This window comes from Lampetra fluviatilis, chromosome 54, assembly GCF_964198595.1.
Source record: "Lampetra fluviatilis chromosome 54, kcLamFluv1.1, whole genome shotgun sequence".
NCBI lineage: Eukaryota > Metazoa > Chordata > Hyperoartia > Petromyzontiformes > Petromyzontidae > Lampetra > Lampetra fluviatilis.
The window spans coordinates 2,929,973-2,943,349 of NC_136328.1; the positions used below are offsets into that span (position 1 = coordinate 2,929,973).

At 54.9% G+C, this 13,377-nt stretch overlaps 1 protein-coding gene across 1 annotated transcript in view; it reads right to left on the minus strand.

The window, feature by feature from the left end:
* LOC144949516 (nuclear factor of activated T-cells, cytoplasmic 4-like) overlaps positions 1-13,377 on the minus strand; it is a 96,926-nt gene that overhangs the window by 68,997 nt on the left and 14,552 nt on the right. Inside the window, exons 2-6 of the mRNA XM_078879441.1 lie at positions 7,547-7,698; positions 6,608-6,885; positions 4,947-5,214; positions 2,795-3,426; positions 1,624-1,786 (exon numbers count right to left, since the gene is read on the minus strand). Of these exons, the coding sequence (XP_078735567.1) occupies positions 1,624-1,786; positions 2,795-3,426; positions 4,947-5,214; positions 6,608-6,885; positions 7,547-7,698 (1,493 nt within the window). The remainder of the gene's footprint in view (positions 1-1,623; positions 1,787-2,794; positions 3,427-4,946; positions 5,215-6,607; positions 6,886-7,546; positions 7,699-13,377) is intronic.

The following is a 13,377-nucleotide window of genomic DNA, read 5'->3' on the forward strand; positions in this document are numbered from 1 at the left end:
CCAGCACGGTAGTTTCATGCATATTTAACGTAACTATACTGCAGTATAACTTCCAAAGCGGCGGGTGAACTTTGCGGATCCTATCTGCAAGCCAACCAGCATCAGCCGGCAAGTATTCGCGAGTATGAACACCCCCCCAACTCCCAGAGCGCGGCCGCCCCTGCCCGACGATGAGATCTCATATCCCACAATCCCTTGCGAGGCTGCCGATCTACGGCACTCGCTCCATTGCTTCGGCGCTGGAGCGGGCCCCAAACAGCCTGGACGACGACACGGGAAGAGGACAAGAAATTATGATAATTAATCTGGACGAGCGGGCAAGTGAAATAAGAACCCGTTGCAGTTATGTTTCAGCGGGAATCCCCCCATCCCCATCATTTTTTATTTTTTTCACCACAACTCAATTTTGTTTTTCTTGAGAAAACTGTTCGTTTCCGATTAGACGTTCCCAGCGTGGAAACTTGAAACTGGAGGAGAGATTAAGAGGGAACTAAAAATGCTTCCATGGACACCACGTGCCATTGGGTCCCTCTGCAGCGCCAGTGTTGAAGCCCCGCGTGGAGGTGCAATCTCTTTGAAGTGCTAGGGTTGGTGGATCGTGGAAGCACCTGGAAGTGTCCACAGGCAGACCCACAGGTGGCTGCATGAGAATTGCAGAAGAACGAGTCGGATGCCAGCGTGGGCGAGACGTTAACTACCTCGCCCGGTATACAGGAGGTTGTGGGTTCGATCCCGACCCTGATGCCTGTACATTTGGAGTTTGCATGTTCTTATTCTTAGGTTTTTTCGGTAAAGTCACGTAGGTAAAAAATTTAAATTAATAAAAAGTTAAATCAAAAATAAAATAAAAATCACGACGATTCGGAGGCAATACAGCTATCGTGCTGTGACTGTTCCACCTGAAGACGGAAGCTTGTGTTGCCTCCGAAACGTCGTGATTTTTATTTAATTTTTTATTTTACTTTTTATTAATTTTAATTTTTTACCTACGTGACTTCACCGAAAAAACCTAAGAATATGAATCCTTGCAGTCACGAAAGCTTCAAATCTAGAATTTGCGTGTTCTCCCCATGGTCGTGTAGATTTCTTCTCCGGGTTTTCCGGTTTTTCAATCCACATTTAGAATGAACGTCACGCGTTTAGAGTGTGTGGCTACTGCTATACAGTTACACGTGATAAGCTATCATTTGTGGCCAGGTCGCTTCTGAAAAAGAGCTACATAGCTCAGTGGGCCTTACCTGGTGAAATAAAAAATAGTTTCGTTTAACATTAGCACGCAAATCGCTGTGCGAGTCATAGGCAGCGAGAGCGGTCGTGCGATAGAAGAGAGTTGGGCGAGGTGGCCTACACCTGTGGTCCAGGTGCTCTGCGCTACGAAGCCAGCGACCCGAGTTCGATTCACGCTCATCGCCGTAAAAAACAGCGGCGAATGACTGAACCAGTTCTAAGCCTCCCCTATCTCGGCTAGAACTCAAACGAGTACCCTGGTGCAATGTGTGAACATCAGGCGTTGGGGGAGACATAGGTGGAGGATGATGACGAGGATGATGGGGATGACGAGGATGATGGGGATGACGAGGATGATGGGGATGACGAGGATGATGAGGCGGAGGCGGAGGGTACCTTCACCACGGGGTGCCCTCCCGTGGTGGCCTTGACGGCACCGCGGCTGCCCTCCGTCTCGTAGTGCGCGCGGTGGTGCGACTTGGGCTGAACGTCCACGCGCAGCTCGTACGGACCGGCCGCGCTCGGCAGCTGCCAGTCCAGGGACGGCAGCGACGTGCTCCTGACGCAAACGAACCACGTGGGGCACTCCGCGTCACGATCGTCGCTTCGGACGTACAACGGCCCAAAGTTCACGCGAGAGCCACCAACTTCGAAACGGCCACGCAAACGATACCCTGCTGGATCATCGGTGAAAGAAGAGCTTCGCTGCTGAGTAAAAATTCAGATTCCGCTGTGTGTCACTGCCAGCGTCTTAGCCGCGCCAATCGGGTGCTAGAGGAGAACAGTTTGCGTGCTGCACGATGTCCGGTGCTCCGCGTGCTCCACCGTTGGGACAATCGAGCGGAACGCCACGTGGCACAGCCCTCAACAACGTGCACTCACACACACGGTGTGGGGGGGGGGGGCCACACGGCGTGACCGGGAGGGAACCTACGCAGTGGTATCACAGGGGAATGCGTCCGACCGGGTGACACTCTGCGTTTCTAACTTTAGCCCTCTCGAGCCGCCTCCTCTGTCACTGCAAGGGCCTTCGCTTGCCGTGACGGAGGCGCGTGCGCGCTAATGCGTGGCCCGGTCAAAAAGGTATCTGAAAGTCGTGTTGGGCCCTCGGCAAGGAAAGGATTCTGACACCCGGCGGTGCCATGCGGCTCGGTTCGGATAACCAACCGTGCCGCAAGCGACGCGTGCTGGCACGGTTCAGATGTGGCAGTGGAAAAAGGGGTGCTTGCTAAGGGTAAACACCGGCGAACGGGTGCACCGGCAGATAAGAGGGGTCACACGAACAAGAGGTTTCACACTCCATAAAATTGCAATCCCGTTAATGCAACCCAGAGTGCGGAGGAGGCTCCGTGGTTATAATGCGCTACCCTCTAAACTCGGCCGTGGAAAACATCAGTGGGCCAAATTTTCAAACTGTTTCTGGACACCACTTCAACCACCTGCACTGACCAGCATGGTCAGGACCCTCAATGACCGACACGACGTGGGGGTGGGGGGGGCGGCCTTCGTTCACCCGGCCTTCGACAACGGGCCGCGACGCAACGCGCCACGCAGGACGAGCGCTCACCTGAAGAGCGGCATGTGGCTCGCACCTCCGCAGCTGCCGGCGCCACCTCCACCACCACCGCCACCACCACCTCCTCCCCCCGACACCTTGCTCTTCCACGAGAAGAGCGGCGGCACCGCCAGGAAGTTGTCTCCGGCCATGTGCAAGCCGGGCGACGTCAGCACGGGCGGCAGATCTTTCTTGGCGCAGAGCTGCTGGAAACTGTCGCACGACGAGTCCCTCTCGTCGCCAACGCCGCCGCCACTGCCCGCCGAGGCCTGGTCGAGCGACGTGCGGCGAGCCTTTGGCGGCACGCTCTCCGAGATGTCCAGCACGGCGGCTCCCGGCACGGGCCCCAAGTCGGGAGAGGCGCCGGTCGGCGAGCAGCTGCCCCCGCCGCCGCCGCCTCCTCCGCCGCCGCCGCAGCCGTTTCCGGACGGCACGGGCGTGAGGAAGGGAGGGCCCGCGGGCTCGGCCAGGCCGAGCGAGCGGGGAGACGGCAGCGGGGAGGGAGTGCGCGACGGCGAGGGGGCCGAGGCGTCGGAGCCCGAGTGCCGTCGCTTGCCGCACGGCGACGAGGGCCTCGGGCTCAGGTAGCTCTCCTCCGTGACGCTGGTGCGGGGGGAGCCACTGGGGGAGTGGCGCGGGGAAACCTGCGGCGCACGCGCACGCGCGGGCGAGCGCGTCAAGAGGCGTCACTCAAATGGCCTCTTGCGAGCGGCGGAAAGTGACTGCGGTGTTTGTGCGCGTGTTTGTGTGCGTGTGTGTGTGTGTGCCAGTCATCTCAATCGGTCAACCCATGGCACCGCTTGCCAGCGGGCATTCGACACTTCACGTGGCCTTAAACAGTGCACCTAGCCTGGCACAAGTGCCGCGGTGACATCACCGCCACTTAGTTGCGAATGGCGGTTGTTGCTGTTGTTGGGTTAACGTGCTGTTCGATTTCTGAGTCAAAATTTATTTTGAGAGGCGCATTTATTTATCTATTATCTGGCACCGGGGACAAGATGGCCGCTCGCTACGCAAGCGCCTCGGCTGTGCGATGAAGAGGAGAATGACGCACGCGGCAAGCCCGTAACGGGCCCCGCAGGTGCCGGGATACGAAGAGCGGGGGCTGAAGTTGGACGGGGGAAAGCCCCATTTCATGTTTTGCACCAGAAACCCCGTGCCAGTTGCGCTACGCTGCCACCCTACGTTACCACTCGCACGACACCCCCCCCCCCCTCCCGCCCCTTCTTTACACACAGCCAACACCAGTATCGAATTTGTTGGCAGAATTAGTCGCGGGAATATTCGTCGACAAGTGTCAAATTATCGTAGGTTGTGGTGACTGCGAGCAGATGCAAAGCATCGATCTTGAAGGTGACTTCGGCTGCCGAGCAAAGACTTAAGCGCGACCGACTGTGACCAGATAAAATTGACAGTCTGGATGAAGGCACAGGCTCAGAGAGTTTAGTGACGTTATTAGAGACTGCAGTGCTCTGACGAATATCAAACATGGTAATTGTGTGTGTGTGCGTATACATACAAACACACTGAGATCACGGATTGATTCACCTGATAATATTGTAGCGGGCAAAAACATGGAATTGCTTTTTATATAATACAAATATAATGAGCAAAAAAAAAGGTGGAAAAAAACCCACAAATAAAAACAGTGAAAATCACAAGCTAATCAGGGAATCCACAATCCAATGCGACAGAAGTTACTGCGCAGCACTGCAGAGCATAATAATACTGTCCATAATAAAGGTTGTTGGGTTAGATCGCGTAAAAACCCTCCACCACCCGACACGAGTGCCTGGTGCGTGATGTTTCTGCGCAGCGTAGAGACGCGGCTAACGACAAATCAGCAATTGCTCTGCAAGCGGTTCAGTCCATTTAAATGTTGCGGGGGGGGGGGGGGGGATCTACGCGGGTCACAGTAAACCCATAACAGAGGCAGAAGTAATGTGGACAGTAAACCTGTCCACATGACTTCTGCATTACAATGACAACGTACAATAGTTACGCGCCAATAACGTCACAGATGTCTCTGGCTGCTCACCTGCAGGTGTGTGCCGTAGGACGGAGGCTGCTGTTGCTGGTGGTGCTGCTGCTGATGGTAGTGCTGCTGCTGATGCTGCTGCTGCTGCTGCAGCTGCAGCTGGTGCTGCTGGTGCGGCAGGTGCGCCCAGGCGTCGTCGAGCGAACCGAGGTGCGGGGAGCCGCCGGGCGAGGGGAGGGGCGACGCGGAGAGGGGCGACGCGGCGTGCAGGCCGATGCGCGACGTCGCCTCGTTGAGCTCCGCCTCGACGTCGTCGCACGCGTACGAGTACGACTCGAGCGACGACGCGTCGGAGAAGCAGCTGCGGGACGACACGCTGCTCGCCGGGCTCAGGCTCAGCGCCGACTCGCGGTAGAAGCCGTGCTCCAGCGACAGGTACAGCTGGTCGCGGCTTCTGGTGGGGGGAGGGGGGAGGTACGGGGGGAGAGGGGGTAGGATGGGGAGGGGACCCTCCTCCGTGAGGGATCGTCGATTGGAACCTCCGTTTTGAACGCGGCGAAACGTCGTCCACGTCTCACTCCGCCGATCTCTCGCACACCTCACTCCGCTCATCCCCCGCCGCGTCGCACTCGACACATCTCGCGCCTCTCACTCCGCGCATCTCGAAGCTCTTACCGCACCTCATGTCACTCCACAACTCTCATGCCACTCACCTCCCACACCTCACTCCGCTCATCCCCACATCTTACTCCGCTCATCCGCACCTCTCACTCCACTCTTCCCCGCATTGCTCCTATCTCCACGTCTCCGCGCGTGGCCCTGCTGCTCACTAATGACGCGGTCGCGTTGACGTTGCGTTGAGGTCTCACCGCGTACGATATTAATTTTACCACCGTTTTTACCGCGCCCAGCCATTTCCTGACCGGCGTGCGAGGCAGCTTAGTTAAATTCATTTTGTTTGACCAGGTGAGAACCCAGCAAGAGACCAGGTTATGTTGTAACCTCATTTCCACGATGGCCCTAGGACGTATTAACCAAATATTTTTTTAAATTAATTTTACCAGGTAAAGCCCACGGAGCTATTAGCTCTGCGCCATAAATGATAACTCAACGAAATGGCTTATCACGTGGAAATTTACAGCAGCCAAATACTCGAAACGCATGTATGTATGTTGAACTTCTTTCGCACCGTACGGAGCCAACCGTGCTAATCAGAGGTGCGAGGGAAGGACAACAAACTAAACACCAGAGTACCCGGAGAAAAATCCACGCCACCACGGCAAGAGAGAAAACACGGAAACTCCAAATATACAAGAGGTGTCAGGGGTCGGGATCGAAACCCACGACCTCCTGCATACCAGGCGAGGTAGTTAACATCTCACTACGGACAGAGAGAGAGAGAGAGAGACACGCAAACTCCAAATATACAAGAGGTATCAGGGTCGGGATCGAAAACCCACGACCTCCTACCTACCAGGCGAGGTAGTTAACATCTCACTACGGACAGAGAGAGAGACACGCAAACTCCAAATATACAAGAGGTATCAGGGGTCGGGATCGAAAACCCACGACCTCCTGCATACCAGGCGAGGTAGTTAACATCTCACTACGGACAGAGAGAGAGAGAGACACGCAAACTCCAAATATACAAGAGGTATCAGGGTCGGGATCGAAAACTCACGACCTCCTGCCTACCAGGCGAGGTAGTTAACATCTCACTACGGACAGAGAGAGAGAGAGACACGCAAACTCCAAACATACAAGAGGTGTCAGGGTCGGGATCGAAAACCCACGACCTCCTGCATACCAGGCGAGGGAGACAACATCTCGCCACCACGGGGACCCACCTGCCCCTCTCCCTGCCCTCGTGCAGGGCCCTCGCCCCGTCCACACCGCCACCGCCGCCGCCGCCAGGAGGGCCCCCGTCCCCTCCCTCCTCCATCACGTCCATGTCGTGACGCCGCGGCGAGATGGACGTGATCTGGATGCTGGGGCACTCAAACACCGGCATCTGCTGTCGCGAGCCGGCGCCCCCCACCGGCGGGGCGCCCGACGAGCCGCCGGGGCCGTGCAGGTAGCTGTAGGTCACCTCCCCTCCTGGCTCGCCGCTGGGGCCGGCGTAGCCCTGAGCAGAGGGTGGAGGAGCACGCACGCACGCGCTGGCACGACGGGCTCGGAAAATATAAAACTGCGAACCGTTATTATGTTAACAGGTAAGGCCCACGTTACAGAAACCCCCACAGCCTCTCTCCGCAGCGTGAGTCACCCCCACTACTCGACAGCATCTTGTCTTGTCTTTCAATATTGCAGGACAAAGGGCAACCCTCAACCCACATATAGCATGTCAACAGACTTTCGATTTAAAGCTTTCGTGACTGCAGGGATTCATCTTCTTGGTTATTTTGGTAAAGTCACGTAGAAGGGAAATAATAAAATAATAATAATAAAACATAATAAAATAATTATCTGTGAGAATTAATTTATTATGTTTTATTTTTATTCTTTTATTATTTCCCTTCTACGTGACTTTACCGAAAGAATCAAGAAGATGTCAACAGACTGTTGGGGCAAGTCTTCTTAGCGGCACATGCCAGGCCGCCTTTGTCTCCCTGGTGGCGATGTTTACGCATGGCAGCAGGTACTCATCTGGGACCGAGCCAACCTACGGAAGGCCCGGAAACTGGTGCAGACAATTGTCACCGATATTGGTCGTGAGCTGGAATCAAACTCGGGTCGCCAGGTACACACACACACACACACAGGTGGCCAACGCGGTGGGTCCATACCGTGCCGTGGTTTGCCCGTGGCGGGGAGCAGAACGTTGCGGCGTGGCCCGAGGCGGACGCGTGGCAGGGGATGGCGATCGGCGCGTTTGTGGCCGCACCCACGGCGTCCACCCCGCCGCCAGGGCCCGGGAACCCCGCCACGTCGTCAACATCTAGAGCAGCACGCGGGCACACACGCACGCGGATGCAGGCACACGCACACACACACGCATGCGGACGCAGGCACACGCACACACGCACGCGGACACACACACACACACACACGGGCACGCACGCGGACACAGGCACACGCACACACACACGCGGGCACACACGCACGCGCACGCGGACGCAGGCACGCACACGCGGGCAAACGCACACATGCGGGCACGCGCACACGCGGGCACGGGGAGAGACAGAGAACGACAAATGAAATGCATGTTGCACCGGAAGCGCGTCGGGCTAGCTCGCACCGCGCTATAAACCGAGGGATGCGAGTTTGATTCCTGGCTACGTCCGACATCAGTGGGAAGTGATCACCGACCCGTTGTTGGGTACCCACCTCCTTCACCTTACCAATGCCAACCGGGCCGTACGGTCAAGAACGGTGAAGCAGCCCTGACCTCATCTTTTATATTCGTAGACCGCCTTACGTTTATACGACCGGGAAGGACGGCGTGGCGGCGGCCAATGGAGGCGCGTGTATTCTAGTGCGTACTCCGAAAATCAAAGGATCCACTCTCACCAAACGACTCGTGAAAAAAAGAAAGTGGGCAAGTGCATCTGGGCAAGACGACTTCGCGAAAAAGGCAGACGGTCTAATCCCACAGGACGTCCACTGCTGTATGTATTGTACGTACGTTGAACTTCTTTCGCACCGTACGTATCCAACCGTGCTAATCGGAGGTGTGGGGGAAGGACAACAAACTAAACTGCTGGAGTGCGAGAAATGGTGGCGGATTTGGGGAGTCCTTTATCCAGCAGTGGACTAAATATGGCCGCAACTCCTGCTGCCGCCACTGCTGCTGCAACCACTGATGACGATGATGATGACAAAAATGAAACGTACAAAGTTTACCTCGGGTGAATGGCCAGGCTTGCTGGCCTATCCGAGACTGCGATGATTTCTGACCAAAAATGTATCGCACCATCATCAATATTTGACCGCGATGCAAATCCGAAGCGTAAATCATCAGGGGAGACACGCGCCGGTGTCCCCCCCCCTACCCCCCACCATGAACACGACAACAAAAACAAAGATCCCACGTATAGCCTACAGACTGTTGGGGAAAATTCTGTTAGCGAGCACCTATGAAGGCCGGCACGGCGCACTCTTTTATCTCCGCAGTGGCGATGTTTACACATCGCACCAGGTACTCATTTGAGGCCGAGTCGACCTAGGGGAGGCCCAGGGCCAGTTCAGATGATCGTCACCGGTGTTGGCCGTGAGCGGGAATCGAACCCGGGTGGCCGGGTTCGTAGTGCAACGCGCTAACCGTGACACCACCGCTCCCCGCACACACACACACAGACGTGCCAAGCGAACATCACTCGGGGCCTCGCCATGTCGTGCCCCCCCCCCCCCCACCATTAGAACCGTGCCTCTGAAACTCAAGGCCTCCCACCCCGAGTACGTTCAATTTAGCGCAGGACACGCTGTCGAGCGGCGGAGAATTAAAATTTTAAAATGTCGCAGTATTTCACGTGGAAAAAAATAATTTGAAGTGCCATTTAGTTCACCACACCGGGCGACACGTCGCCACGCGCTTGAATCATCATCTCGGTGTGATTTTACGCCTCGCACGGGGCACGGGCGTGTTCAGGTTGGCAGCGCTAATGCCCAGAAGATTCGCTGCGAATGTACCGCGCGAGAACGAAAATGTTACGGGCCCCGTTCACAAGAGGTTAGAAAAAGCGCTGCGTTACCGATCGATCCGACAACGTCTTGAGCAACCGGCCGTCATTGGCTAAACCAAGGCCCGGCAAAGTGAACAACCACTCCAGTTGCATTTCGACGAGACGACGCGTCCAAATTGAAGACGTTCACGGAGCGATTACGTCAGCTCGCGAGCGGGTGCTAGGCGGGGATTGCTACATCGCAATGACCATGAATGGTGGGGCGGTGGATTGGGGAGGCTTCTCAGCCAGCAGTGGGTTGACCGTGGCCGATGACGGTGATGATAAATCGAAGGAGTTTGTATTGAGAGGCTGGCTCGGAGGGCAGAGCGTTGAACTGGCACAGCTGAGTTCGAATCCAGGTCGTGGTTTTGCCCGTTACTCTGTGGAGCAGAGGATCATTTAAAAGGACCTCACGAGGTAGCTCTATGACGTCCACTTTGGTGGCTTACCATTCCCCGACACGAACAAAAAAAATCAACGCTGCCCTGCGCTAAGATAGCCGTGGATGCTTAAGCGGCGTGACGGCGGTGGCATAATCGGGATGAAATAGGGGTGGGTGAGAAACAACTACAAAAATAAATGTTGAGCAAACAATTGATGTCTTTCATTAGCACAAGGCCATCGCGAGAATCCGGTTTGGTATTGCATGACGTACACTGTGACCATGTGCACGGGGTAGAGGGCATTCTGTCCTACAACTTCACGTGGCCCAGCCGCACTCCTTTAATCATTCAGCTGATTCCATATTTATAACACCAGCCCTACATGTAGCGTGAAAGACGAAGACCCACCCCCGCCCCATATAGCCTGTAACAGACTGTTCGGGGCAAGTGCCGTTAGCGAGCGGCACCTATAAAGGCCGGCACGGCACACCAGGGGGTTGGGTGGCGGCCAGCGTCACGCCCGGCCGCCGTTGTCCCCCTCGTGGAGAGGCCGAGTCGACCCAGGGGAAGGCCCACGACCGGTTCAGATAATCGTCACCGGGTGTTGGTGGCCGCGAGTGGGAATCGAGCAGCGGGTTGGTGAGCTCGTGGCGCGGGGCGTTGATCGCCGCGGCCCCGCTCTCCAAACGCGGTGCGCGCACGTACACACGCGTACACACGCTGACAAAGATCCCCGGTTAAAGATCCTCGCACATCAAAGTGTCATTCGCGAGCATCTTACCAAGCAGAGCAGCACGAGAGTGGGTGGCGTAGCCAGTGCCACCCACTGCCTGCCTTTGTCTCCCCAGTGGTGATGTTCACACATCACACCAGGTACTCGATTGAGGCCGAGTCGACCTAGGGGGGGACCCATGACCAATTCGGATAATCGTCGCCGGCGATGTCCGCGAGCGTAACTCAAACATGCACGTCAAACGCACGCGCAACGCGCACGCAACAAATATGCCTCTTTTAGCTCGGAAAGATTGTGAGGGTAAGTTCTGTTAACGGGCGTCCATTAGAGCATTGTCTGCATGGAACACAGGTGGGGTTCTGGGGTCACCTAAACGCTTCAGGTGCCTTTGTCTCCCCGACGGTGACCTTACAACGCTGCACCATGTACTCGGGTGTCGTCCTATGAGAGGCCATAACTTGCAACTATTTTTATTTTACCAGGTAAGGCCCCACTGAGCTATGTAGCTCTTTTTAAGAAGCGACCTGGCCACAAATGATTGCTCAACCAAGTGGCTTATCGTCGCGTGGAAATTTATAGCAGCCAAATAAATACTCTTCAAAGCGCGATGTTGATTCTAAATGTGGAGGGTAAAACCGGAGGACCCGGAGAAAAATCCACACAACCACAGTGAAGAGAGAGACACACGCAAACTCCAAATATACAGCAGGCGTCAGGGTTGGGATCGAACCCACGTCCTCATGCATGCCGGGCGAGGGAGCTAACCTCTCGGCACCGTGGCACCCAATATCCTTCGAAACTCACGCGCTTACAAACAGACAGCAGCACATTTCACTCGAAGACAGAGGCCCCGCTCCTCCTCGCAGTCACACAGAGACAAAGATTCCCCAAATAGCCTGTAACATGCTCTTGGGGCAAGTGCTGTTAGCGAGCACCTACAAAAGCCGGCACGGCACACAAGGGGGGTGGAATGGTCAGCAACACGCCCGACCTCCTTTGTCTCCCCAGTGGCGATGTTTTCACACCGCACCATGTACTCATTTAGGGCTGAGTCGACCTAGGGGAGGCCCGGGACCGGTTAAGATAATCGTCACTGGTGCTGGCCGTGAGCGGGAATCGAACTCGGGTCCGCAGGGATTGTAGCGCAGCGTAGCGCTAACCGCTACACGACCGCTCTCCACGCAGTCACACACAACGTACAGACACACAGTCAAGTGACATTGTTACACAACATATTAAGATTTTAAATGCGAAGCGTCTTACGTGCAACAGACGATGGCGCCATGGTTTGCGCATCGTAAGATGAACCCGGCAACCCAGGTTTACCGATTACCGCGTTCACTATTCGGATTTCCGATTGCACGAATTTTTTTAATAAATAAATCAACCGCAAATAAATTGATTACGATAAATCGATGTAATCGATGTCATTCGTGTAATCATAATCGGAATCTTTATTTAGCCTGGAGGAATCCGATGAGCAATGAAGCTCTTTTTCTTCACAATGGCACGGGGTAAGACCGTTACAACAAACAGTACAAAAACACACGAAAGGATTGCAGAGTATAGGAAAAGGTAAAAAAGAAATTCAACTAAACCATCCCCATCCTGATCATGCCAGCTCGCCTGCAATGCAAATCATAATTCCAGGCACCAAACAGGTGAGGGGAGGCGGGGGGGGGTTGGTGGCTGATCCAGACAAGAGACTTATTTGTACCGACAAATGAGTCCCATGCACTTGCACGTTTCGCGCTCGAGTGCAAACACCGTGGAAACACAAAACTCGCAACTTACAGCGAAGTTTCGACTCAGGTGGCGGTAATGAAAAATAACACACGCCCACAACAGCACCCAAACGTAATTGACATGCACAGAGGGTGCTGAACGGACATTTATAGCAGCCAAAATAAACTTCGCGGCCAGATTTGTGGGTTTTCGAAGGAGACGATACTGCCCAAGGCAATGGTGGGGGGGGGGGAAATCAAAACACTGCAGACACATTGGATGTGCTCCCTGTGTCCGAAGTAATGCAAACCAGATGCCATTCGCCGTCGTGCGAAAACCAGGAGATTTCGCAGGGAAGGATATAATGTCAAGTTGTGATGCGTCGCGCGGTGTCCGCTCGCTCTCGCAGAGACGGAGAGCGACGCAAGAGGCGTGAATAATAACAGACAAAGCGGCGGGCGAGCGCCAACAAGCGCCTGAGCTCTGCAGTCCTATACGTGTGTGTGTGAAGGCGTAATTGGCCAATTAATCGATACTTTCACGTGGGAGTAAACCGGAGCACATGGGGAAAAAAAACCCACGTGCAAGGGGAAAGCACCGTCCACAATTATTATAATAGCAATCATCGTCATCATCAGCCATTGTCAATCCACGAGATTAAACTCCGAAACGCTGCGTGAACGAGTGAGGAGGCAGCACGCCACAACAGGATTGCGTGTGCAGGCGCAACGCTGCGCTGCTCAGACAGCGGGAAGGTATCATGACTTGCGGGCGCGTCACGTGACCACAAGACTGCATTGCACAACGCTCCGAGTCTTAAATTTCGATTAAAAGCTTTCGTGACTGGAGGGATTCATCTTCTTGGTTTTTTCGGTAAAGTCACGTAGAAGGGAAATAATAAAATAAAATAATTCTCACGACGTTTCAGCCACAACGCAAGCAGCCGTCCTCAGGTGAAGAACAGGTCTGTCGGAAAGATTTCAGACGCTGTCTTTCCGACAGACCTGTTCTTCACCTGAGGACGGCTGCTTGCGTTGTGAGAATGATTTTATTAAGTTTTATTTTATTATTTTATTATTTCCGCTCCGAGTCTTGTCTAGACCACCCGACTT